Source organism: Biomphalaria glabrata, chromosome 14, assembly GCF_947242115.1.
Source record: "Biomphalaria glabrata chromosome 14, xgBioGlab47.1, whole genome shotgun sequence".
Classification (NCBI taxonomy): Eukaryota; Metazoa; Mollusca; class Gastropoda; family Planorbidae; genus Biomphalaria; species Biomphalaria glabrata.
In genome coordinates, this window is record NC_074724.1 from 13,876,780 (window position 1) to 13,901,833 (window position 25,054).

At 37.3% G+C, this 25,054-nt stretch overlaps 1 protein-coding gene across 4 annotated transcripts in view; it reads right to left on the reverse strand.

Annotated features, from left to right (window-relative positions):
- The window catches only part of LOC106070475 (cell death abnormality protein 1-like), a 66,845-nt gene that overhangs the window by 12,214 nt on the left and 29,577 nt on the right, over window positions 1-25,054 (reverse strand). For 2 of the 4 annotated variants that reach the window (XM_056010822.1, XM_056010819.1), the window contains exons 9-16: window positions 23,681-23,842; window positions 20,177-20,275; window positions 18,607-18,699; window positions 17,534-17,653; window positions 13,180-13,326; window positions 10,009-10,209; window positions 7,092-7,277; window positions 5,675-5,875 (exon numbers count right to left, since the gene is read on the reverse strand). In XM_056010822.1, the coding sequence (XP_055866797.1) occupies window positions 5,675-5,875; window positions 7,092-7,277; window positions 10,009-10,209; window positions 13,180-13,326; window positions 17,534-17,653; window positions 18,607-18,699; window positions 20,177-20,275; window positions 23,681-23,842 (1,209 nt within the window). The remainder of the gene's footprint in view (window positions 1-5,674; window positions 5,876-7,091; window positions 7,278-10,008; window positions 10,210-13,179; window positions 13,327-17,533; window positions 17,654-18,606; window positions 18,700-20,176; window positions 20,276-23,680; window positions 23,843-25,054) is intronic. The other 2 variants (XM_056010821.1, XM_056010820.1) reach the window with 2 other exon arrangements.

A 25,054-nucleotide genomic window follows, 5' to 3' on the forward strand; every position in this document is an offset into this window, starting at 1 on the left:
TTTTTGCAAAGCTTATATCAACTCACTTTATTTGTCTGTCTGTCAGTCTGTCTGGTATAAACTGTCTACATATCATTTCTCCCACACCCATTCCCGCATGTAGTACGACCGTATGCGAAGGACAACCCTTTCGATGAGCTGAAAGATGGTCTGCCTGCCCCACGAAAACGCTAAAAGATCAGCCTAGGCCTTCAGCGCTAGCTAGTGTTACGATCACTGGCGAATCTGTAACGGGTGTGGTGGTAGAAGCGATTGCCCCCCACCCACTCAGCCGACTCCCCCCCCCCGGCGAACGAATTTTAGTATACAATTCAAACAATTTGTATATGAATTTATTACTTATGTTAATAAAATATAATAATTATTTATATTTTAAAGTAATTTTGGATTATTTAGCCCCCCTTCTAGTATGTTGGTCAATTTGGTGGGGTCGGGATGGGGCGATGGCATCAATCCGCCCCCCCCCCCCAACCATAAACTTTTAAGTGGGGTGCGGTCCAATTTAATTGTAGAAATCACAGCTTGCTAACAGAATCAATGAAATATCTATATGATTAAAACTTGTTATTGATATTTTAACCGGTCTTTATACTATCTTGGCAGATTGGGTTGGGGGGGGGCGAATACCTTTACAGCCCTTGCCACCTAAACCCTTTGAGTGTCTAGGGGCGGTCCTACTTTTATGGAGAAATCATGGTTTGTGAACAACATTAGTTGAATTGATATTGTTATAAACCTGGTAGTGGCTCAGATGGGGGTGGTGTGTGTGTGTGTGTAGTCAACCAACGCCAATAGCCCCAGGCCAGCGCTAGACGAGCGGTCGAGCGTGACAAGTTACGACGGTCAGCCGAGACGAGTTTCAACATGGCGGTTCGGGAAGGATCGGCGTCGTGAACACAGTTCAGGAGCGTCACGAGAATTGTAGTCATCTGACCACCCAGAATGGTCGAGCGACGTTCTGTCCGTTTCTAGAAGGCCAGCAGGGACCCTATATATAGCGCGAAGATATCAGAGACGAGTCAGTCACAACTTCCCGATCTACAGTTCGTTACAACGGCTTATTACAAGTTCGAGACGAGACAGAGAGACCAGTGCAAGAGTTGATACGGCGGAGAGATATTTGTACAGTCTTGTGTTACGTGCTGCCAATTGTACAGTGTTGGCTGTTATTTATTGACATTTAACTATTACGTTATTTTGAAGCGAGAGTTGTCAAGTTCTTTAAGTTGGTGGTGTCGCTTGGTGCCATTTGCAGCGAGCCTGGATAGGGAGATTCGTAACAATATATACATTTTATATTATGTCGCTCCTCTTCTGGTATCTTGGCCGATTCGGTGGGGTAAGGGGGGGGGGCGATTGCATGTACTGCCCTCTCCACTGTTACCCTCTTAGGGCTGGGGGGGGCTGGTTCTATTTTTATGGAGGATTCATAGTTTGTTAACAAAATTAGTTGAATATCTATATAACATAAACTACGTATTGATATGTGAACCCATTTGTATGTTATGTTGCACCACATTCTGATCTCAAATTTTATGATTAGTAAATATAAAATAAAAAAGGAAAAAGGTGGGTGGGGCGATACATGTGTGACAAGTCAAACGCTTGCTGTCAGAGTCACTCAAATTTGTCACAGCATTATTTATTATTATTTATTATTTATTTATTTTATTTTAATTATTTCCACGTCCTATCCCCAATTTCTTCACCCGCCCCACCTTTTCCTCGTCAGGCTTGACTTAGTCCACCACCTTGGAGATAGCTAAGCCGCGTCCTTTTACTTATCTTCCTTGATCGGGGAAAGATAAACACACAGTCTCTTTGGTCTCACACGCCGGATGTCTGACGGTCGCAGTTGACACCACCTTGGGTGGAATGCAAGCCATTCTTTTTTCCCCCCTCTCCCACGTCAATCTTTGATCAAAGAGATTACTCGGGTTAACACGCCTCGTGACACTCCAAGGTGCGACCCTTGTCTGATTCACCCACGTGAGAGATAATCTTTAGTCAATCCCATTTCCTGTGTCCGCCCACCTCTTTCAGGGCCTTTATAAAGTAGAATAGATCAAGCCAGACCCTCTTATTTCTCATTCTAGCTGAGCAGTCGAGTCTAGACTATTTCATTTATTCTTACTCTTAGATGAATACCTAGTGGTAAGCCGAACTTAATCACAGTTCCATCTTAATTATTTTTTGTGTATATTTCTCACTGGATACTATCATGTGTATTTTGCTTATTTCATTTATATTTAATTAGTGCACTGTGTATTTCTCACCGTCGTAAGTAGAAAACATGAACATGGCATATGTGTATATCTATCTATTGCATTAATCTATTAATGCTACGTTGCTCAATTGATCGTTGATGCAAACATGTATTTATTTGTGCATCTTATTTTATTCCCTTTATCTCGGCTGACCGCCTTGATAAATTTACTAGCGCACTAATACTGCGCTTAGAAAAGATATATGAGTTATCTCCCCTTTAGTCATTCTACTTTGTCGAGAGTTGCGCGCCTTGCACGGACGCTCTCCCTATTCAAGCGCACTTCATTGTTCTCGGCCGACGATCGTATGTAAACAATAGCCGTCATGGTCGCTGACCACCGCCCATTTCCCCTCCCCCCTTACTCCTTCCACTTGTGTTGTTTATTTGAGATTATTATTTCCCCTTTTATATACATTCTATATTGCTACTATCAGCCATCTATTTTCCAAATCCCATTTGTCATCATCTTTCCATTTACTCAAAAGCAATTTTCCAATCTGACGAATGCACCTCAGTCGAAGGCGTCGATAAGATGCATGAAATACATGTCCTAACTTGTCTTTGTTTATTAACAGTCTAACTCAGGTGTCTGCCTATGCACTTAGTGCTATTCAGCACTGTACTCTTGCCTATGTACTTAGTGCAATTCAGCATTTCACCACTGCCTATTTGCTATTGAGTAGCATATCCTGCCTACGTGGATCTACTCAACTCTATTTCTTGGCGCTATCGGCTCTACTTGCCTGCCTATTCGACAGCCCACCTGTCAACTTATTAGATACGACGTCCCTATAGACTCAGAGTCCGTGCGAGACGTCATAGCAACGCTAAAACTTCCGCAACTCACTGGGCTTATCCTGTTAACTACGCTGCCCACGGGAGATCAGCTTTGCCCGCAGTACCCTTGTGCCCACGGTAGTCGGCCACCCGCCCTGCTTTGCCCACTACAGATATCAGAACTTTGTATTGAGACTCCACAAGAACTGTATCACCGGCGTCCATCTACCCGCTAGAGCGCCACCTTCAGCTGCAGAACCTCAAGCCAGGACACAGCCAGCTGCGACCAAACAGGACAACTAGCTAAGTTGAGAAGACAAAGTGACATACTCTCTTTTTAAGTGCAAGAGTGATGATGAAATATAGTATCGATTAGAGATAGATGCAAACCCTCCCCCTTTTTATTCTTCTATGTAAATATTTATGTAAATAAATATTCTTCATATTTGAACTTTGTATCTCTCTTTCATTGCTTGTCTCGCTGCGTGCCTGCTCCCGATTTATATGCTGACGGGTTGGTGTGTGATAGCTTCAAAAATAATCATCCCATAGACATTAAACACGTCAAACACACGTCAATTTCGCTAACCTGTCACAACTTGCAATCTCCTTTCCCTCATTTGACAAATCAATACTCTTTCTTTTTGTATTATAGTTAGGAAATTAAAAATTTTTTTTAAAGTCTTTATTATAATTTATAGCATATATAAATATAATTTATATATGCAATAAATTAAATTATTATATCGAGTCGCCCCATCCCTATTCTTTAATGCCAAATGCAATAATTAGCAGACAGAGTTTATGTAATTTCACATGAATTTATCATACTTTGCTTTGTTAAAGCTAGAATTCAAACGAAAATTTTCAGTATAAGAGTCACGATTGAGATGAGTTTTAAACCCAAATAATGTTTTCCTAGTCGCCTTTTTCCAACCTTTACTCAATCTGATATTTTTCTAGTTAAATTTGGGACTATAACTCACAATTTTTACTTAACCGTTATTGAATATTATTTATCGAATAATTTTCTTTTCGGCGGCTATCCTCAAAGTCTTAATCTAAATATGTGGGGTATCTGATCTTTTCAAGGAACAAATCGGTTTTATTTGCAATGTATTAAGGGCCTATAAATTCATATTGAAATATGTTTCAAGTACAACATTATTCAAAAGTTCCTTTTTTTTTAATAGGATGAATAATGAGCAGTGAAAAATGCAAGAAAAAGTTTTTGGCATCGGGGCTTCGCCCAGAACTCCACTGATGGATAAAGAGCTATAGATGTCTGGAGAATGCGTTACTGCGTTTCTGCAGTGAAGAATGCTAGAAAACGCTTTGGCGTCGGGGCTTTGCCCCGAACTCACAAGCTGTAGATGTCAAGAGAATGCATTTCTGCAGTGAAGAATGCAAGAAAACGATTTTGGCGTTGGGGCTTTGCCTCGAACCTCACTCGGAAGGCTTACAGCGCTCCCACAGACCCCCAAGCTTGCAAGAGAAAGGCCTCAACATGACTGTTTTTTTTTTGTTTTTTTTTCGCCGAAGGTTGAGAAATACTGCTTATATATATATATGTATACGTGTATATATATATATTTATATGCACTAAGCACGTTTATCAAAAGGGTTAGGGTTTACTTGGCGATATGGTTAAGGTTTGGAAAAAAATCATCACCTCCACAACAAAGTTCTGGATCCGCCCATGATTACGATACGTATTTATAGTAATTTTAGCATTAATCACAGCACAAAAGAGTAGATAGAAATAGGACATGTATAGAGACACTAGAGGGAAGGACAATAGAGACGCCATAGAGAAAAGACTCGAAGATCATTTTTCCCCTTTTACAAAACATTTAGATCAAGTACATATTCATTATAAGACATTAGTTAGGCCAGGTTAACATCTAACTTCACATTCCCTTTCACCTATCCTTTGGTCTGCTGGACCGCTGGGGCACCACACAATACCTGAAAACCTTCTTTCTCCATTCTTCTCTGTCATTTGCATTTGATAGCATTTCATTCTGCTGTTCTTTCTGAAAATATTGAAACCTGCCTTTTTACCTGCCTGGGTGGACCACTTCGAGGAGCCTATTTTGAGTTTGTGTTTTTCACACAAACTGTCTTTGTAGCCTAGTTTGTTTTTTTTACGAAATATTTTTTTATGAATATTTGAATAAGATATTTACACTATTCAAAACAATTGCATCAATAAGATAATCATTATATGAATTCATTTAGGCCTGATTCACATCTAACTTTACCTTCATTTTCACCTATCCTTTGGTCTGCTGGACCGTTGGGGCACTACACAAGATCTATCACTTCAAGAGCCGATTTTGAGTTTGTGTTTCCACACAAACTGTCTTTGTAACCTTGTTTTTTATCAAGTTGAAATTTAACATGATTATTCATAGACGATGAAAACAACAACATTTAGAATGTTGATAAGTTGATTAGTGGTAATTCATTAATTTTATTTTATATTAATAGGAAGCCAATTCTTGCAGTAGTAAGATATGTTGTGAAAATATTCTTTGAACTCTTGATGATTACCATCTTTTATTATCTATTTCATTTTGTTCTAAACATTCTTAAAAAATATTTCTTAAAAATCTATTTACTTACCTCCGTAAATTTCCACTTCACAAAGATCCAATTTCCCACTCAATACTCTGATATTAACAGATCTAAAAACAAAGAAACTGTTAAAAAACGCTGTCTGAACAAAGACATCTTTCCCACTGGAAAACATCTTGGACTGAATCTTTCCATAGGCGTCAATGAGCTCCACAGAGTAGAGTCCTCGTCCGTCGTCTCTTGAAAAGTCTTTAGAATATAAGGCAGCGATGGAAAAGAATTGTGAAAGTTTAATTATTGAACTACAGTTATGTTTAATTAACAGCTAATTACTGCACCGATATTAAGAAATCAATGAAAGGCTAGGCTAAAAATAGATAATTGACTGGTCAGTTTGTGTTTTCCTTCGCACAGTCTGCAACTCAGCAGGAAACAGTTGGCTAAAAGAAGAAAACAGTTTCATAATGGGTTGACTGATAGTTATATAGATAGTTGACTTAGATTCAAAGTAAAAGTTCCCCTTTCAGACCTTGCTGTTTATAGTGTAGATGATGTCATGGTAATCTGTTTCTTTGGCCAATGGTTAACAGGCAGGATGTGATGTGGCCAGCACAAAGACCAACAGCTTTTAATTTCCCCAACAAAAGTAAGGTACCCAATAGAGTAGGGTGGACTCGAAGTCGCCCTAAATATTCTGAAGTTCAAAATCCCAGTTTTCACAGAAACTCGAACCCATGACCCCAGGTTCAGAAGCCAAGCAATTAACTATTCAGCCAACGCGCCCCTTAATTAGATTAATTTGTTGATTATTATGCTATTGGCGCTTTTTGGAACATTCTTAGGTGTAAAATAAGATTAGAAAGATAGTTTGTGTGGAGACACAAACTCAGAATCGGTCCCCAAAGTGGTCCATTCAGGCAGGTTTGACCGGTAAGAATGTACATAATAAGCTTTAAACAAAAAACTACCAAAACCCATAACCCCGACTCAGTCAATACCAAAATAGGGAACGTCTAGTATATGAGGCGCGTTGGCTAAGCAGTGAGTGTTTTTACATAAAAAAATAAATATTACACAAATGTCAAGCCCCCCGGGCCCCCAAACGATGGAAAATTTCTAGCTCAGTCCCTTAATGGGTACTTGACATTTGCTGGAGAAAAGTAATAACCACATGACGCCCTTGTTAACCGTAAGCCTTAAAAACAGATGACCTTTATATCATCTGCCCTATAGACCACAAGGTCTGAAAGGGAAACTTTGCTTATTGTTATAATAATACTTGAATAAAAACAGGTGACTATGTGCAATTCTCATGACCACGTAATTAATTTTCTCATGACCATAGCAAAAGTCACATCTCAAGGTTGGAAATGTTAATTACTTTCCAAGGTTTACTATAGAAACATGGAATAGACTATTCATTTGTTCAGTATTATAAAGGGACTTAGAAGGCAAAGTGCTCTACCTGTATAAAGTAAAACTTGAGCTGAGTAGACTTCATGCCATAAAAGAAGTTCAAGTGTTATACCAGAGTTCATTGTCAAACAGCCATCTCGACCATAGTAACCATCTGTCAGTGTCTCAATGTTGATCCATTTGTATTCAGAGAGACTCCATCTCACTTTCCTGGCTGTAGATGCAACATTTCGTCCTGTGAACAAATGTGTTGTGCAGTCTATCTATCTATCTATCTATCTATCTATCTATCTATCTATCTATCTAGCTAGCTAGCTATCTATCTATTTATCTATCTATCTATTTATCTATGTATCTATTTAGCTGTTTATCTATCTATCTCTATCGCTCCATCTCTCTATCTATCTATCTCTCTATGTATCTATCTATCCATCTATCTATCTATATATCTATCTATCTATCTATCTATCTATCTATCTATCTATCTATCTATCTATCTATCTATCTATCTATCTATCTATCTATCTATCTATCTATCTGTTTATCTATATCTATATGTCTGTCTATCTATATCTATCTGTATGTATGTATGTCTATCTATCTATCTATCTATCTATCTATCTATCTATCTATCTATCTATCTATCTATCTATCTATCTATCTACCTATCTATCTATCTAAATATTTTTTTCTGTTTCTTTATATATATATTAGGGCTGCACCAGATAGTAGCTACAGCTTCGGCCGAATATTCGGCTATTTTTCACAATTCGCGAAGTTCGGCTGCCGAAAAGTTGACCGGATAGTAAAAACTGCATCGTATTACCTACTAATTTTGTTAAGCGCCACCGCGTTAATTTTTTTCCAGATAAGTCAAACACTTAAATACCGAAACAACACAATTGAAGGGTAGTCGACGGTTATAAACGGTGTCGAACAAGAAGTTAAATACTTAGTGAAGTTAACCGTCGATTGACTTCAAACTAAATCTCTACGTTAAAAAAACCTTCCAAAATGCAAAAACAGTGAACGTGATTCAATAATGTCAGTTCTAAAATACATTAACATTTATGTTTCACACCTTATGAGGAAACTGAGTTTGTTTACTTGGAAAAGAATCCTTATTGGGTGGGGGGCGGGGGTGGACTTCAACGCCGGCCACAAGGGTAGAGATGAACTAGTCCCACCTCCCTTTTATTTGAGTTTAGTTCATCACATTAAGTTTATTGATAGACAGGTGACCACAAGTCAAATAGGACGGACGTAGGAACTCTCTAGAGGTCACTCGAGAGAACTGAGTTTTTTTTACATGGTAGATATTCTAAATTAGGAGCTGGACTTTAAGCCATACCTCTATAGAGGTAACCGGACAATGAATGAGTTTGCTTATTTGAAGAAAAATCTTTATCACTAGGGTGGACAACATGCCAAACCTCTTCACAAATGCATAGTTTGCTTACTTGAATATAAATCTTTTTCCTACAGTGTTGACTTGAATATTACTCCTGCCCGATTTAATAACGATATTCTTAATAATTTGAGAGTGTCAAGTAACTGCTTGTTATCACTGTTTTTTTTTTTTTCTACTTACGATGCCTATATAGTTACTGTGTATCAGGCCGGACTTTTAGCACACCTGACACCCATAGGCTTAATTTTGTGCCATTTTATTATAGAAACCACTATAAAATCAGTAGGCCTAATAAATAAAGAAGATGTTTCTAACATACTTTGCAAAATAAAATAAAACAAATATATGCATGCGTGAGTGTGCATTTTATTTTGCATTGTATTAAAACCTTTATGAAGAAAGCTAATTTCTTTGTTTAATTCTTTTGACGGAAGACCTTACAGTAAAGTTGAAGATCGCATAAAAGAAATAGATTTTAAGTGTAACAAGTTGATATAGTCAACAAAGAACAAATATTCTAGAGTGTTCAGAAACTTTTAAACTATTGTAACTAGTGGACTTGTATAACATATCTACATGCTTGACTGACCATGCCAAAGATGTTGTTTTTTTGCCTGACCACTCAACACTATTTCGTATGCTCAAAGAAAAAAAAAGCACGTGATTGTCAACAGCATGAACTATACTCACTACACTAGGACTACACGTGTAGACCCAATTGGTTTATTTAAACAGGTCATTAAAATCTGTTGAACACAAAGTCTATTTATTTTTGTAGGTAGGGAGTGTATTGATGAGTTTTTTCTTCTGTATTTGGTTTTCCTAATGCTCTGTAGATTTAAACATAGAGCTCAATAATAGACCAGACTACAACAAGTTCAATATATATTTAAATATTTTACATTGACCATCACCCCTCTACAGTTGGTGGGCTCGTACATATACAGACACTCATGCTACACAGATTAGTTTGCTGTACATCTATATTTTTAAAAATAATGTTGAGCTTTAATTCATCAATCATTAACAGAGTTTAAAAGCAATAAGGAAAATAAAAGTGAAATAATTATTACGAATATAGGTTTGTTATTTAACAGCTTTGTATAATGCTCGGTAAATACAAGCTTTTTACAAGACATATAGGTATCCGGCTTCGGCTCCGGCCGATTATCAAATTTTACTATCCGGTCATATCCGGCTCCGGCAGATATAAAAAAGTACTATCCGGTGCACTATATATAAAGAAAGAAAGAGATCGAGAGAGAGAGAGAGAGAGAGAGAGAGAGATTAAGAGACAGAAAGACCAAATGTGTTTGTGCGTGTGTGAGTGTACAGTATTATTATTCTATGATTATATGTATAGGAAATATATTAGGACCTTCAGTGAATAATAAAACTAAATTATCACTGCAAAAACCACAAAACAGATGAATAAAGATTTCTATATTTAGAATATAGTGTATAATTAGATGCACGTAGAGTTTGCTTTAAAAATAACTTAATTAAAAAAAAATGAAATCTTTTATTGAAATAATTACATGAGATCTTAAGCTACCTCCATTAACATGGACAGAGCAAAGAAGGCTTTCACTTTGCCAAGATATTTGTACTGTAGTGACAAAGTATGAGCCGTCGCAATGGAAATCCATTGATGTGTTTCCGACCTTGCGATACCTCATGTCAATAGAATTACAGTCAAGACTGGCATTCGTATCGTTGTTGTTGAAATAAAATGCGGTTATCTCCCTTACGTCATCTGAAGAATCACATAAAATATTCAATTGATTATTATTCGTATAAGATGTGACTAATATCAAGATCTGACAAACAGGGCCGGTCTTAGGCCTCTGTAACCTATGCCATCGCAGTGGGCCCGCACTTTCATAGGCCCCTCGCTAATTTTAAGTGTAAATTGTTAGATTAAACCATTTTAACGTATCTATAACAACAGGGTTTTGATGGCCTTCTGATTTTTCAGGGCCTTCATGAAATTTTCTCATATTGCAAGATATGTATACTGCAATAGCACACACCATATGTGTACCATTGATCTCCTCGTCACTGCTATACAGTGCATTTTAGTAAAAAAAAAAATAGGTGCCCGGTACTCAGTGATTAGGTCCCGGTACTCAGTAGTTTATTGCCTAACTTTTAACTACTAATAATTTAAAATATAGGTTAAACACTTAAAAGTACCGTCACAAAAAAGCCCTGCTGCTATACAACAATGCAATAACAAAAACACCTGTCAGCAGATCGAAAACAAAACTATTTACATATCAGACATTCTCCATTCTCATGGGATTAACAATCAATACACTTTTATTTTGAATTAGATAGGCACTACCCCCTTTTCCCATTTATCTTTGCCTGACATCTTCGCTCCCTTCCGATTTACCGCGGCTTTACACCAACGTAGCGTATTTCTTTTCTGCCTCAATAGAGAACAACATTTGACAGATAAGTTCACTTAAGCCTATTTGGTCTTAATTTTCTGTCTTTTTTTTTTTGTTTTTGTTTTGTAAATGATGAAGGCCTCGTGGCCCAAACGTCCTTTGTTTTAGTTGGTCCCACAGGGTGACATATGCATATTTATTGTATTTTCCCTACCCGGACTGGGCACCGCGCAAAAGTATTTTATATGTTATTGTTTTTATGAATTTATCATTAATGAAGTTTTAAGAATAATATATTATCTCACTTACGATAGAGTATTCAACACTCATAAACAAGAAATACCTTTTTTAATAAAGTATTCTTTAATATTTTAATTGTTACAATTGCTCTATTCAACGTACAAGTTCATTAGTAGAACATGGAATTGTGTAAACAGGCTTTTAAATTAACAAAAAAATATATTATCCTCTAAATCATTTTCTTGAGCAGACACGCCCCCCACTAGTTTTTTAGTCATGTAGGACCTAACTTCAATGAGTTGAAATAAATTAATCGACGTCCAGGATCTATAGGGCTATCATTAGATTAGAGTTGATTCGCTAAACCAGGTGTTTTTTTTTCTCGATAGGTTTTGGATGGGATAGGAGTAAGGGCGGACTGGCTAAATTGGTATAAAAGGCAAATGTCCGGTGGGCCCATGGGCGTAGCCAGAGGGGGGGTTGAGGTTCAAACCCCCAGCCGAAATGAAATCCTCCCCCTGTGGGGGGGGGGAACGGAATTTAGTGACTGATTTTCGCTTTCATTTTGTTTATATTAGGTGAGATTTTAAATCTAAATCATCACTTACCACAGCACATCCGAGGGGGTTTTGAGTTTAAAACCCCCTACCAGGGGGTTTTTGAGATTTTAAAAAACCCTATCAGGGGGGTTTGAGATACCAATCTCTCTACCAGTGGGTTTTGAGTTTAAAACCCCCTACCAGGTGCTTTGCGTTTAAAACCCAGTACAGGGGGTTTTGAGTTTTAAACCCCCTACCAGAGGTTTTTGCAGTTAAATCCCCCTCTTCTATAAAACAAAAGAAATGCAGACAACAATCCCCAAATTCCAACTGCACAGTTAAGGAAGATTTTGATTTTAAAACCCCCTCCAAAATTTACGATAAAACCCCTCTTCAATATAAAAAAAAGCAAATCACACACTCAAAATTCTATGAGTGTAACCTAAAGGGGTTTTGAGTTTAACCCTCCCCCCCCCCGTCCAGTTGGGGTTTCAAGGTAAAAAGTACCTCTTCAATATAAAAAAAATAGCTAATTACACACTAGAAAATCTATGAGCGTAGCCAAATGGGTTTTGAGCTTAAATCCCCCTCCTCCAGATGGCTTTTTCTTTAAAGTTTAAAACCCTCCAGATGGTTTTGAGTTTAAAATTCCCCTAGAAAGCGTTACAGTTGAAAACCTCTCTCTTCAATATTATTTTAAAGCAAACTATAGTTACCAAATTCTATGATCGTAGCTAAATGGGGTTTTGAATTTAAAAAAAAAAAAAAACTCCAGAGATTTTTTAGTTTAAAACCCCTCAACATGATTTGACGAAAAAACTTTCCTTTTCGATACAAAATCTAAAGCGAAATACAGGCAAGTAATTCCAAGAGCGTAGTCAAGAAAAGTTACAAATTTTTACCAGTGGCTTGGGCTCCATTAATAAAGTGTGAATAGTCTTCTATCGAACACTAAATGTGGCTAAACAAAGATGGCTAAGACAGATATAGAGATCGGGTCTAAATCAAAGAAAGCATATGCCGAACTGGGAGTCGAATCCTTAGTAAGGTTGTGAGAGAGCGTCGCATGAGGTTTTGCGGGACATGTTCTCCGACAAAATGAATTACGCATAACAGTTGCGGAAACAGCTTGCCGGAAAATGCGCCGAATGGTGCGAGAGGGTCAAAGTCAGTAAGAATAGCACATTAGGTTTTTGAAATAAAACTTTTTAATAGCAAGATAATGCACTGTAGATACCTCAGAATATGCATTTTGTTGGCTTTCAATACCAGAAATAGTACCCAAATGGGCCTGTAGAGCCATTGAAATAAAAACATAGATGCTACTATGGCACGATTAAAGTTATTATAAGAAAAAAAAAATATTTTAGAATGGTTTATCAGCTGTAGAAAGAAGAAATGGTCTTTAAAAAAATGCAAAAAAAAAAAAAAATTAAGGTTGATGATTTTTAACAATAACTATTTTTCTGTAAGAATATAAACAGTTAAGAAACACTTTTTTTTAAAATAAAAAACAATCTAATTATTCACGAGTCTTGTTCAACATTCTACCATTGTTCGTAAAGACCAGTCTAATCCATGTAATAGCTTGTATCTCTAGCTGCCAATCTATTGTAATATTGTTACGTTTCACACAGGTGCTGTGATCGTTGTCATTCAGGACTTTATCATCCATGATGGCTTCCACACCCAGATCTCCTGTCAGAAAAATTAATTATTAAAAAATGGCATACGGTATAAACCAATATTGAAATAAATGAAAAAAAAGTAATTGAAAGTCAAAAAGGCAATAATATACCACATTATCTAAAGAAAATAGTTATAATTAGACATTAAACGTTGTAACGAAAGTAATTACGCACCTAATCATTGAGTAATATGATAGTGTTAATAAGTGCTTAAAGCGGAAGCCAAATGCTATGATATTCAAACATATACTTTTGATTTATGAAACGTAGTTGAAAGACATTTGTAAATATATTGAATCTTAAAAAAAAACGCTCTTGTTTCCATAAAACGTAATAAAGGTATTGAAGCAGACCGACTGTTAACCAAGGTGTCATGTGTCAGCACAACAACGACACACTGACTTGACGTCCCTAAAGTAAGCCAGGAACCTATAAGAGTTGGGTGGAAGACAATATGAACTGAAAGTTTAAGCCTGTTTGTAGACAAATATTTCAGTCAAATGCCGTGATTACCACTGAAACTCATGTCCCTGCATTACTTTATTTTTTCTTAAAGTTTACATGCATGTTTGAGCAGGATGGAAAGTGAGCTGTACACTGTGTGTGTTGATTTCAGACCGATCCTTAAAGAAGGCCTGAAAACTGAAACGTCACAACCTCTGGGCAATTTAGACCAATAGCTCGTTGCAACGTCACAGGTCTGTACGACGTGGCATAGAGCTTTTAGTCTAAACTGTCCACAGGTTAGGTCTATGCTGGTCAGTGTCGAAACTTAACTGTCCACAAATAAGGTCGATGCAGGTAAGAGTCGAATCTTAACTGTTCACAGATTAGGACGTTGCAGGTCAGTGTCGAATCTTAACAGCCCATTGGTTATGACGTTGCAGGTCAGTGTCGAATCTTAACTGCTCACAGCTTAGGATGTTACAGGTCAGTGTCAAATCTTAACTGTCCACAGGTAAGGTCTATGCTGGTCAGTGTCGAAACTTAACTGTCCACAAATAAGGTCGATGCAGGTAAGAGTCGAATCTTAACTGTCCACAAATAAGGTCGATGCAGGTAAGAGTCGAATCTTAACTGTTCACAGATTAGGACGTTGCAGGTCAGTGTCGAATCTTAACAGCCCATTGGTTATGACGTTGCAGGTCAGTGTCGCATCTTAACTGTCCACAGGGTAGGATGTTGTAGTTCAGTGTCGAATCTTAACTGCCAAAAAGTTAGGACGTTTTAGGTCAGTGTCGAATCTTAACTGCCAAAAAGTTAGGACGTTTTAGGTCAGTGTCGAATCTTAACTGCCCATAGGTTAGGACGTTGCAGGTCAGTGTCGAATCTTAACTGTCCACAGGGTAAAACGTTGTAGTTCAGTGTCGAATCTTAACTGCCAAAAGGTTAGGATGTTGCAGGTCAGTGTCGAATCTTAACTGTCCACAGGTTAGGACGTTGCAGTTCAGTATTGAATCTTAACTTCCACAGGTTAGGACGATGCAGGTCAGTGTCGAATTGTCACTGTCCACAGGGTAGGACGTTGCAGTTCAGTGTCGAATCTTAACTGCCAATAGGTTAGGACGTTGCAGGTCAGTGTCGCATCTTAACTGACCACAGGGTAGGATGTTGCAGTTCAGTGTCGAATCTTAACTGCCAATAGGTTAGGATGATGCAGGTCAGTGTCGAATCTTAACTGTCCACAGAGTAGTACGTTGCATTTCAGTGTCGAATCTTAACTGTCCACAGGTTAGGACTTTGCAGGTCTGTGTCGAATCTTAACTTCCACAGGGTAGGACGTTGCAGTTCAGTGTCGAATCTTAACTGCAAATAGGTTAGGATGTTGCAGGTCAGTGTCGAATTTTAACTGTCCACAGGTTAGGACGTTGCAGTTCAGTGTCAAATCTTAACTGTCTACAGGTAAGGACGTTGCAGGTCAGTGTCGCATCTTAACTGTCCACAGGTTAGGACGTTGAAGGTCAGTGTCTAATCTTAACTGCCAATAAGTTAGGATGTTTTAGGTCCGTGTCAAATCTTAACTGTCCACAGGGTAGGACGTTAAAGGTCAGTGTCGAATCTTAACTGTCCACAGGGTAGGATGTTGCAGTTCAGTGTCGAATCTTAACTGCCAATAGATTAGGATGATGCAGGTCAGTGTCGAATCTTAACTGTCCACAGAGTAGGACGTTGCATTTCAGTGTCGAATCTTAACTGTCCACAGGTTAGGACTTTGCAGGTCTGTGTCGAATCTTAACTTCCACAGGGTAGGAAGTTTCAGTTCAGTGTCGAATCTTAACTGCCAATAGGTTAGGACGTTGCAGGTCAGTGTTGAATCTTAACTGTCTACAGGTTAGGACGTTGCAGGACAGTGCCGAATCTTAACTGTACACAGGTAAGGTTGTTGCATTTCAGTATCGAATCTTAACTGCCAATAGGTTAGGACGTTGCAGGTCAGTGGCGAATCTTAACTGTCCACAGGTTAAGACGTTGCAGGTCAGTGTCGAATCTTAACTGTCCACAGGGTAGGACGTTGCAGTTCAATTTCGAATCTTAACTGCCAATAGGTTAGGACGTTGCAAGACAGTTTCGAATCTTAACTGTGCACATGTTAGGACGTTGCAGGTCAGTGTCGAATCTTAACTTTCCATAGCTTAGTACGTTGCAGGTTAGTGTCGAATTTTAACTGTCCACAGGTTAGAACGTTGCAGTTCAGTGTCGAATCTTAACTGTCCACAGGTAAGGACGTTTCAGGTCAGTGTCGCATCTTAACTGTCCACAGGTTAGGACGTTGCAGGTCAGTATCTAATCTTAACTGCCAATAAGATAGGACGTTTTAGGTCAATGTCAAATCTTAACTGCCCATACGTTAGGATGTTGCAGGTCAGTGTCGAATCTTAACTGTCCACAGGGTAGGACGTTGCAGTTTAATGTCGAATCTTAACTGCCAATAGGTTAGCATGTTGCAGGTCAGTGTCGAATCTTAACTATCCACAGGGTATGACGTTGCAGTTCAGTGTCGAATCTTAACTGCCAATAGGTTAGGATGTTGCAGGTCAGTGTCGAATCGTAACTGTCCACAGGGTAGGACGTTGCAGTTCAGTGTCGAATCTTAACTGTCCACAGGTTATTACGTTGCAGGTCAGTGTCGAATCTTAACTGTCCACAGGGTAGGACGTTGCAGTTTAGTGTCGAATCTAAACTGCCAATAGGTTAGGACGTTGCAGGTTAGTGTTGAATCTTAACTGTCCACAGGTTAGGACGTTGCAGGACAGTGCCGAATCTTAACTGTCCACAGGTTAGGACTTTATAGGTCAGTGTCGAATCTTAACTGTCCACAGGTTAGAACGTTACAGGTCAGTGTCGAATCTTAAATGTCCACAGGCTAGGACGTTCCAGTGCAGTGTCGAATCTTAACTGCCAATAGGTTAGGACGTTGCAGGTCAGTGTCGAATCTTAACTTCCCATAGGTTAGGACTTTACAGGTCAGTGTCAAATCTTAACTGCCCATTGGTTAGAACGTTGCAGGTCAGTTTCGATTTTTAACTGCCCACAGGTTAGGACATTGCAGGTCAGTGTCGAATCTTAACTGTCCACAGGTCAGGACGTTATATATAAGTGTTTAATCTTAACAGTCCACAGGTTCGGACGTTGCAGTTCAGAGTCGAATCTTAACTGCCAATAGGTTAGGATGTTGCAGGTCAGTGGCGAATCTTAACTGCCCACAGGTTAGGACACTGCAGGTCAGTGTCGAATCTTAACTGTCGATAGGTTAGGACTTTGCAGGTCAGTGTCGAATCTTAACTGCCCACAGGTTAGGACGTTGCAGGTCAGTGTCGAAGTCTTCTTTAACTAATGGTCTCGGTAGAATGATTTGGTGTATCTAAGGAAACAAAGGAGACCTGAACATCACTTGGAATGCTTGCAGCCCTTCCCCGAAGAACTGTCAGTGATGTAGGGTACAACGTAATTTTATTTTTCGGTCTTTGGTGATGAAACATTTTCCTCAATTTTAATCCTAGACTAATTTCAGTTGTTAAGTGAATATAAAAAATATATGTTTACTACGTTTAAGGTTACTTTTTTTCTTCTTTATTAATCTTTTCCAGCTATTAAAAACTTCTTTCTCCGCAGGTGCATTACACACAAAAACATTTATCAACATTAGTTTTGTTTTCTTCTCAAGGTTAAACAAAATGTTATGTTAAAAAAAGTAGTGATCACATATCAGAACTTACTGTATTGGCAGGAGTCACCAAACCAGCCCATGTAACAGAGGTCGAATTTAAAATTCATTTCTTTAGAGCAATTTTCTTTACAATGGCTAATCCATTGATTGGCATGAGCCAAACCACCAGCTGTTGATTACGTAATAAAAAAAAAGTTTCATTAATTATCCAAAAAATTAGAAAAATAATTCCAGCCACTATAAGGAGTTGACATATTAATATAATTGCTGCATGCATAGTCATGATATGCGTACCGAACTGCTTTCTTACTTTCGTTTGGAGTTCAAATCATTCCCGATGTCATTTTACTATTTTCTGCGTGAGATCTTGACAGTTTTTTACGTCTAGATGTGGCAAAAAAAGTAGGTTGTAGCTGGGGCTGCGTATAGACGGGACATACTTCCTTCTTCATTTTAATTTTAAGGCTCGAAGACAAGCCTTATTACAATAGGCTGGAAATCAGCATTTTGTGAACATTATTGTCCTTTTGAGTTATGTTTTTAAAATGTGTTAGTTTAACTTGATTATTTTTGTGTTTTTTACTTAATGAGTTGTACCAGAGTAAATGCAAAATAATTATGAAAATCTATCAAAGCTAGTGAGAATATACTTACTTTAAGTATTATTAGTAATACAAACAAAAATATTCCTTCTCATTTTAAGAACAATATTAGAATTTTGAAAAGGAACATACAAAACGCATTAAATCAAACAAAGCAAGATTGCAATGAATTTTTTAGTATGCACAAACTATAAGAAAAAGTCAAGTTGCAGTATCTCCGAGGGATTAACAGGTGTCCATACAAAATACATGGCACAATCTCACCTATAGCCATGCAAAATGAGAATTTAGCAAGAAGCCTATCAATCATTATGAACATTCGGATGAGGGCAATCTCTTTGGTTACATATCGGGGTCTCGTGGAGCTAACCCTCTTTAAGAATTCTCTAAGAGTACACTGCTATTTCTTATAAAAATTAATGATATAGATAAGAGATTTGTATACAATTATATACATATTCATTATAACCTTATAAATTTAATTTTTATTAATTATGTATGCGGTTCAAGGAAGACACACTTTTCAAGCACTTCTCATCGAAGTAGCCTTCTTTACATGGACATGTTCCATTCATTTTGTTGCACGAATCGTCTAGACATCCTGGACTACACCCTGAAAGAAAAGGATTAAACGTGTTTTGACCATGAAATGTCAGCAGTGCGGGGTATGCAAAGGTGCAGGGTTTACAAAGTTTATTTTACTTTTAAACTTAGGATAACGGAAACTACGGACATGCTGGTGGGTGTTTATACCTTCTATATTTCCTTCTAGAGAAAGAAAACTCTGAATCAAAGCCTTCTCTGCTTTGCGGCTATGCCTTCTATAATACCTTCTATAATTACTTCTAGAGAAGGGAAACACTGAATCAAACCTCCACTGCCTTGCGGCTATACCCAAACACGGGAAAGGCATCGGGAGACAACCCTGAGAAAAAAATCAGGAGCTAGTGACCCTGGGGCAGATTGTGGCACGCTATACTACAGCCTGATAGAGCATGCGGCACTACTGATCCTACATCTTCAGATGGTCAATTCCTGTGGTCACATCAGCTACGTGGAAAAGGGGGTAACTGCTGTGAAGGCGACATCGTTCCGACAATGCTCAGGCTTTCATCTTGCTTATTCTGTTCAAGATGAACCATAGTCGTTCTTCAACTAAATGGCTCGTATTTCACACTCATTTTGCACTCTATGTATTTCTTGTTAAAAAAACAACTGGAGCTCGAATGGTCTCGAGGGACACACATCTGACGAGCAACAACTTTATGTACCTGCAGCTTAAGGGAAAACACGCTGTGTACATGCAGGGTATAGAAAGGATGCGGGTTGTATGTTTTTGTTTCTACTTATTTTATATTTAAGCGGGGTATACACATGTGCGGGGTATACTCGTGTGATGGTTACATGCAAGAAAATACGGTAATTAGACAGCAAAAAAGAAATTAGCCTTATAGGCAAGAAGCGTTTTAAAAAAATCTAATATTGTTCTTTAAATGTAAGGGATTATTTGTTGTATTACTAATAATTCTTAAGCAAGTATATTCCCACTTGCCTTAATGGTTTTTTATAACTATTTTACATTTACGCTAATACAACTCATTCCGTAAAAAAAAAACTAAAACAAAAATCATCTAGTTAAATATTTTAAAAGATAATAACGTAATTTTTGCAAAATGCTGATTTCGAGCCTATAATAAACTCGATACAGATGAAGTTTTATTTTCCTCACATAAACTGTCCCGATAATTAGAAACTCTGTGATACATAAACGACGAATCAGCAACTTTTTAAGTGTTCTTTTAGTTTAAGTATTTGCTTACAAATACTTGGAATCGTATCATATTTTTACTTAGAGAGAGAGAGAGAGAGAGAGAGAGAGAGCAGGGAAAAGACCTAATATCATTTCAATATATTTAAAATGGGTGTAATAAACCTATACAATGAATAAATCCAAATTGATATTTCTGTTTATTTACAGAACAAAATGTTTAAAAAAAATACAGAAAATAATACAACTATGTCGCTTTAAAGAGTTTTTCATTCGACATTTTACTGGCTACAAAAGACCGTAAGAAAAAACAAAAGCCTACGCTTTGAGCATTGTGGTCCGTAATATCCAGTTGGGCATACACAACTGCTGGTCCCTGTATATTTACATGGGTCATTTTTTACGCAAATTGTCGGACAATCTAGGAAATAAAACATACATTAATATTTTTTGTAGTAACTGTGGCGTGTTCTTAATGTAACAGCTTAGGTGTATAATATGAATCACTACTTAATAATAGTTGTTTTTATTTATAATCCATTTAACATACACTAAATAAACTTTTTCTCTATATTTTTTTAATACGTATACGTAGTTTAAGTGACAGATCTTAATTAATTTAGTAGTACAATTTCAAATAAAGATTGAGAATAAATATAAACCGATTGCATAAAAAGTTTAAAAAATATGGTATATCTATGCAACCCATACTACATTGTCTCCCATGTTGTTGTTTTTACCATTAATAGTGAATAGTTGTAAACATGATGCGTTTTTTTATGAAAAAAAAAATTGGATTGTTGATTTGAAAAAATACATTTTTCACTTTGAGAATACAATAAGCCTCAGTGTTTTTAAAAGGTCTAAAATATCATAACGTCGGATTTGGGAAATCGTTCTAGTTTACGAGATCTATACGGGACGGAAGGACAGACAGACCACACAAATCTAATAGCGGCAATTTCTTTTCGGGGGCTGCAAAAATAAGTACAGACCTTCATCAACAGATGCCTGAGAACTATCTTAAAAATACACTGGTGCGACAGTAGAAAACACCAAAGTGAAGGAGATGAGTGAACAGAGAAATATAGAGGCGCAGATCTTAGCGAAAAAGTGGAGATGGATTGGTCACTCCTTAAAGAACAGATATCAAAAACAGCTAGACAGGTCTAAGAGTGTTACCTTTATGGCACAAGATTTCGAGGAACAAGGTGGCGACGCAGTGTACTAAATGAAGCAGAAAAGACCGGAAAGCGCTTAGGGGCCATTAAAAAACTAGCATAGGACCGTGGAGCGTGGCGTGTTTCTTCAGAGGCCCTATGTTACACTATGAACGGAAATATAGTTTTTTTTAACTTTTTTTGTGCTTTTATTAACTAAATCTACCTAGTCACTTTTACCAGGGGCGATGAGACAATGATTCATTTTTGGGTGTTACTACAACTTTTAGGTTTTAAGCATTTACGTAATTACATACTTTAGTAATGCTAAAACAAAATAGTATAAAAAATAACAATAGAGCCAAAACGCATAACAAAACACGACATCTCAAGTAAATAAAAGAAACTGCAAAGTATTTTACATCGATATAGTTATTTTCACTCAAAATCTAACAAAGAAAAACATGTTTAAGATGTCAATAGATATAGCTTACAATTTGTGAAGATATTGTATAACTTCAATTAAAATGAAAGAATGTGTATCGAGCTTATCTTCATTTCGTAAACAATGCTACAACATAATGGTAATTAGAAAAGAGACAATGCGCTGACAAAGACAAATACCAAGGTCACGACGTTTAGGTGATGTGATTTCTACTGGGCTCGTGCGTCTAAGCTGTGGCTGTTAGGCTATTAAGTTGCTCAACCCATTCAGTACATGCATATTGTAATATACAGATTCAAGTCCAGACAAAGATGAAGTTTATTCACATTAATAATACTCGATTAAATAGAACTACCTTCAAGTGTCGAACTACAAATCACTGGTTATATATAAAATAACATAATATCCTATTATATTAAATACATCCAAGCTAGAATGCAAGTTGCATAAATATAATATATGAGAATCACAATAGTATCTTAGTAGTATAACAAGGTACCAGCTCTCAATTGCGTCCGCATCATTGTGGATAAAACACATTAACTAACTCTAATAAATGTATATATATATATATATATAAATGTATATATATATATATATATATATATATATATATATATATATATATATATATATATATATATATATATATATATATATATATATATATATATATATATATATATATATATATATATATATATATATATATATACTGATAATAATAATAATAATACTGAACATCTGCTGTACTGGGATAGGCCTATTCTGACCGACAAAACGGTAGATTTCAATCGCCCGGATCTGCTGTTCATCGATAAAAAAGAAAAAACCGCTACCATTATCGATATCGCCGTACCACTATCTCATAATTTAAGAAAAACTGAGAAAGAAAAACAAAGAAAATATGGGAACCTAGGCTTGGAGATTAAGCGTCTATGGAAATCGTCCAAAATAACAATATACCCCATTGTTATATCAACCGAGGGGATAATAACATCTGAACTCACAGACACCTTCAAGGCCCTTTACATTCCTAGGAACATCTTCATGCCTATCAAAGGGCGGTACTGCTGCAGACCTGCCACATCACCAGAAAATTCCTCGGTGGAAACTGTTAAAGGGACTACGATGAATTTTGTTTCTCTTTAGCGAAACTCGACCCTGGCAGCGCCAGAGAATGACTACTCGTTAATTTCTAACATAATAATAATAAGGCTTGTCTTCGAGTGCAAAGATCAGTGAGGAATGCAGTATTTCCCGTGGTTGCGCAGCCCCAAATTGATCTACATATGTTGCCACATTTTTTCTTTCTCGCTCTTCAAAACTAAAACGCACGTCCGCCATGTTGCAGTTACTTCCTTGCCACTCCTGCACTGTGTGTGGTACAGAAACACCTTTACATTTATTTTTCCAATTAGACATTAAGATTTCCATGTGCTGAAATTAGCATTGTAGAACGGCAAATAAATTGTCAATGACAGTTCAAAGTGTGTATGCATTTTTTGACGCACCCTGTATATGTATATATCGCTCCTCCTTCGTGATCGATGATGAGCACCTTCGCTTTAAAAAGCCGGCCGAATACGTGGCATAGGTGGGTTTGGTCAGTTGCAGATATACTTGCTTCTTCTCTCAGCTCTTTGTTGTTTCGGCGACCTTTCACCCTGACCACACTTCTTGCTTCAGATCTTGAGACTCCGAGACACACAGCTTCTCGCCATGAGGAGCGATTGAGATTTAGTGCGTCCCAGCCGTGAATGTCGATGTCGCATTCCTTGAAGGAGCTCTTGAGAGTGTCTTTGTAGTGCTTCTACTGACCTCCCTGGGATCGCTTTCCTGCACACAGCTCCTCGTACAGAAGTCTGGCATTCATACTACATGTCCCACCCATCGAAGTTGGGACCTTTTTACTGTCGCATCGATACTGTTCATGTTGGACAGCTTTAAGATTTCTGTGTCTGGTATGTGGTCGGATCAACGCACCATGTGTACTGCTGCTATTACTGTACCGAGTACCAAAAATCAACTAATTTAAGTTGAGTTTAGTAATTCTCACTTCCTCTTTCTACTCAGGCTTTGTTGTGTTATCACCTTCTTGACCCAAGGTGAACTAATACCATTCAATGTCAAATGAGGCTGTGGCAGTTACCAATTAAAATTTCTGAAATATAAGTTATATTTTTTTAACCTTGTAAGTACATTAATAAATAGACCTTACCTAAAGAGCAATTACTAATGTCAGTACCTCCAACTTTTCTTGTTGTTTTATTCATTGGACATTTTGAACACGGCTGATTTCCAGTGAAGTTCTTATACGTTCCATTGGGGCAAACAGAGCAGGAAATGTTGTCCCTTGAATAGAACCCTGGTTCACAATGAGCTGGTTGATCGAGCCAAATAGAAACATGTGTTCGAATGAAAGGTAGACAGAAAGAAGTATTAAAAAAGGGAAAGTCCCCCTTGCAGACCATGCAATCTATGGGGCTGATGACGTAAAGGTCATCTGTTTCTATGGCCAACGTTAAACGAGGGTGTAATGTGGCCAGTACAACGACCAACCGCTTTTACATTACCCTAACTAATGACAGGTACAGAGTAGAGCTAGGTGCACTTGGAGGCGCCCTAAAATCACGAAATTCAGTCTTCAACAGAATATTTTTTTTATATACAATTTGTAAGGTAAAACATATTAGTTATAACATAAAAAACACAAAATTTAATTTAACATTTGAATGTGAAATAGTATATATTTTAATGTTTTATTTACTTTAAAATTATAACAATATAGTAAAAAAATAAAGCTTGAAATGTACAACATTATCTGGTGCTACCCAGAATTATCCGGCTATATTTTTTTTATAACAACAAATAATAATAGGGTAGTGAGATATCCAAAGATCATGTCCATAAACAAAGATTTTAATATTTGAAGTGCAGTTGATATAAAAAAACAATAAGTATTCATAGTATATTCATATGCTTATCAATTACGTAATAATAATATATTCCACATAATTAACTTTGAATGGCTTGCAGCAATAACTCTAAAAAAAATACGTAACTAAATATTTTTAATTTTTAGCGGCCCCCGTAAAGGTAAAAGATTCTATTAGTTTTGTGTAACCTGTCTATCCGCCTGTCCGTCCCGTTTAGATCTAAGAAACTAGAAGAGAAGATGAAAATCGGACATTATGATATTGTTACGTATTTCTGGATCTTCTGGCTAAATGTACTAGTAGGCACACAAATAAAAACACAGCAAAGAACTTGACAACTCAACTTTCAGCTTCATTCATATAACTTTTATGACTATTAATTCTAACATTACTGTAACATGTAGCGTAGAAGACTGTACAATATCTGTCAGTTTACAGTTAGCTATACTTCGTTGCAATACACCTCTTCACTTCGTTGCAATTCATCTCTTCTCAACTTGCATCGAGCCGTATTTCACAGAACAGACCAACGACACACTTCCCAGTGTCGCTCCAGGTCTCCCAAAGCTGAACCAAGTCGTACTCAAGTCTACCGAATCAGAGCCGCACACGTCTTACATCGACTGTATCGACTGTAACGGCTCAAGTCCACTGTA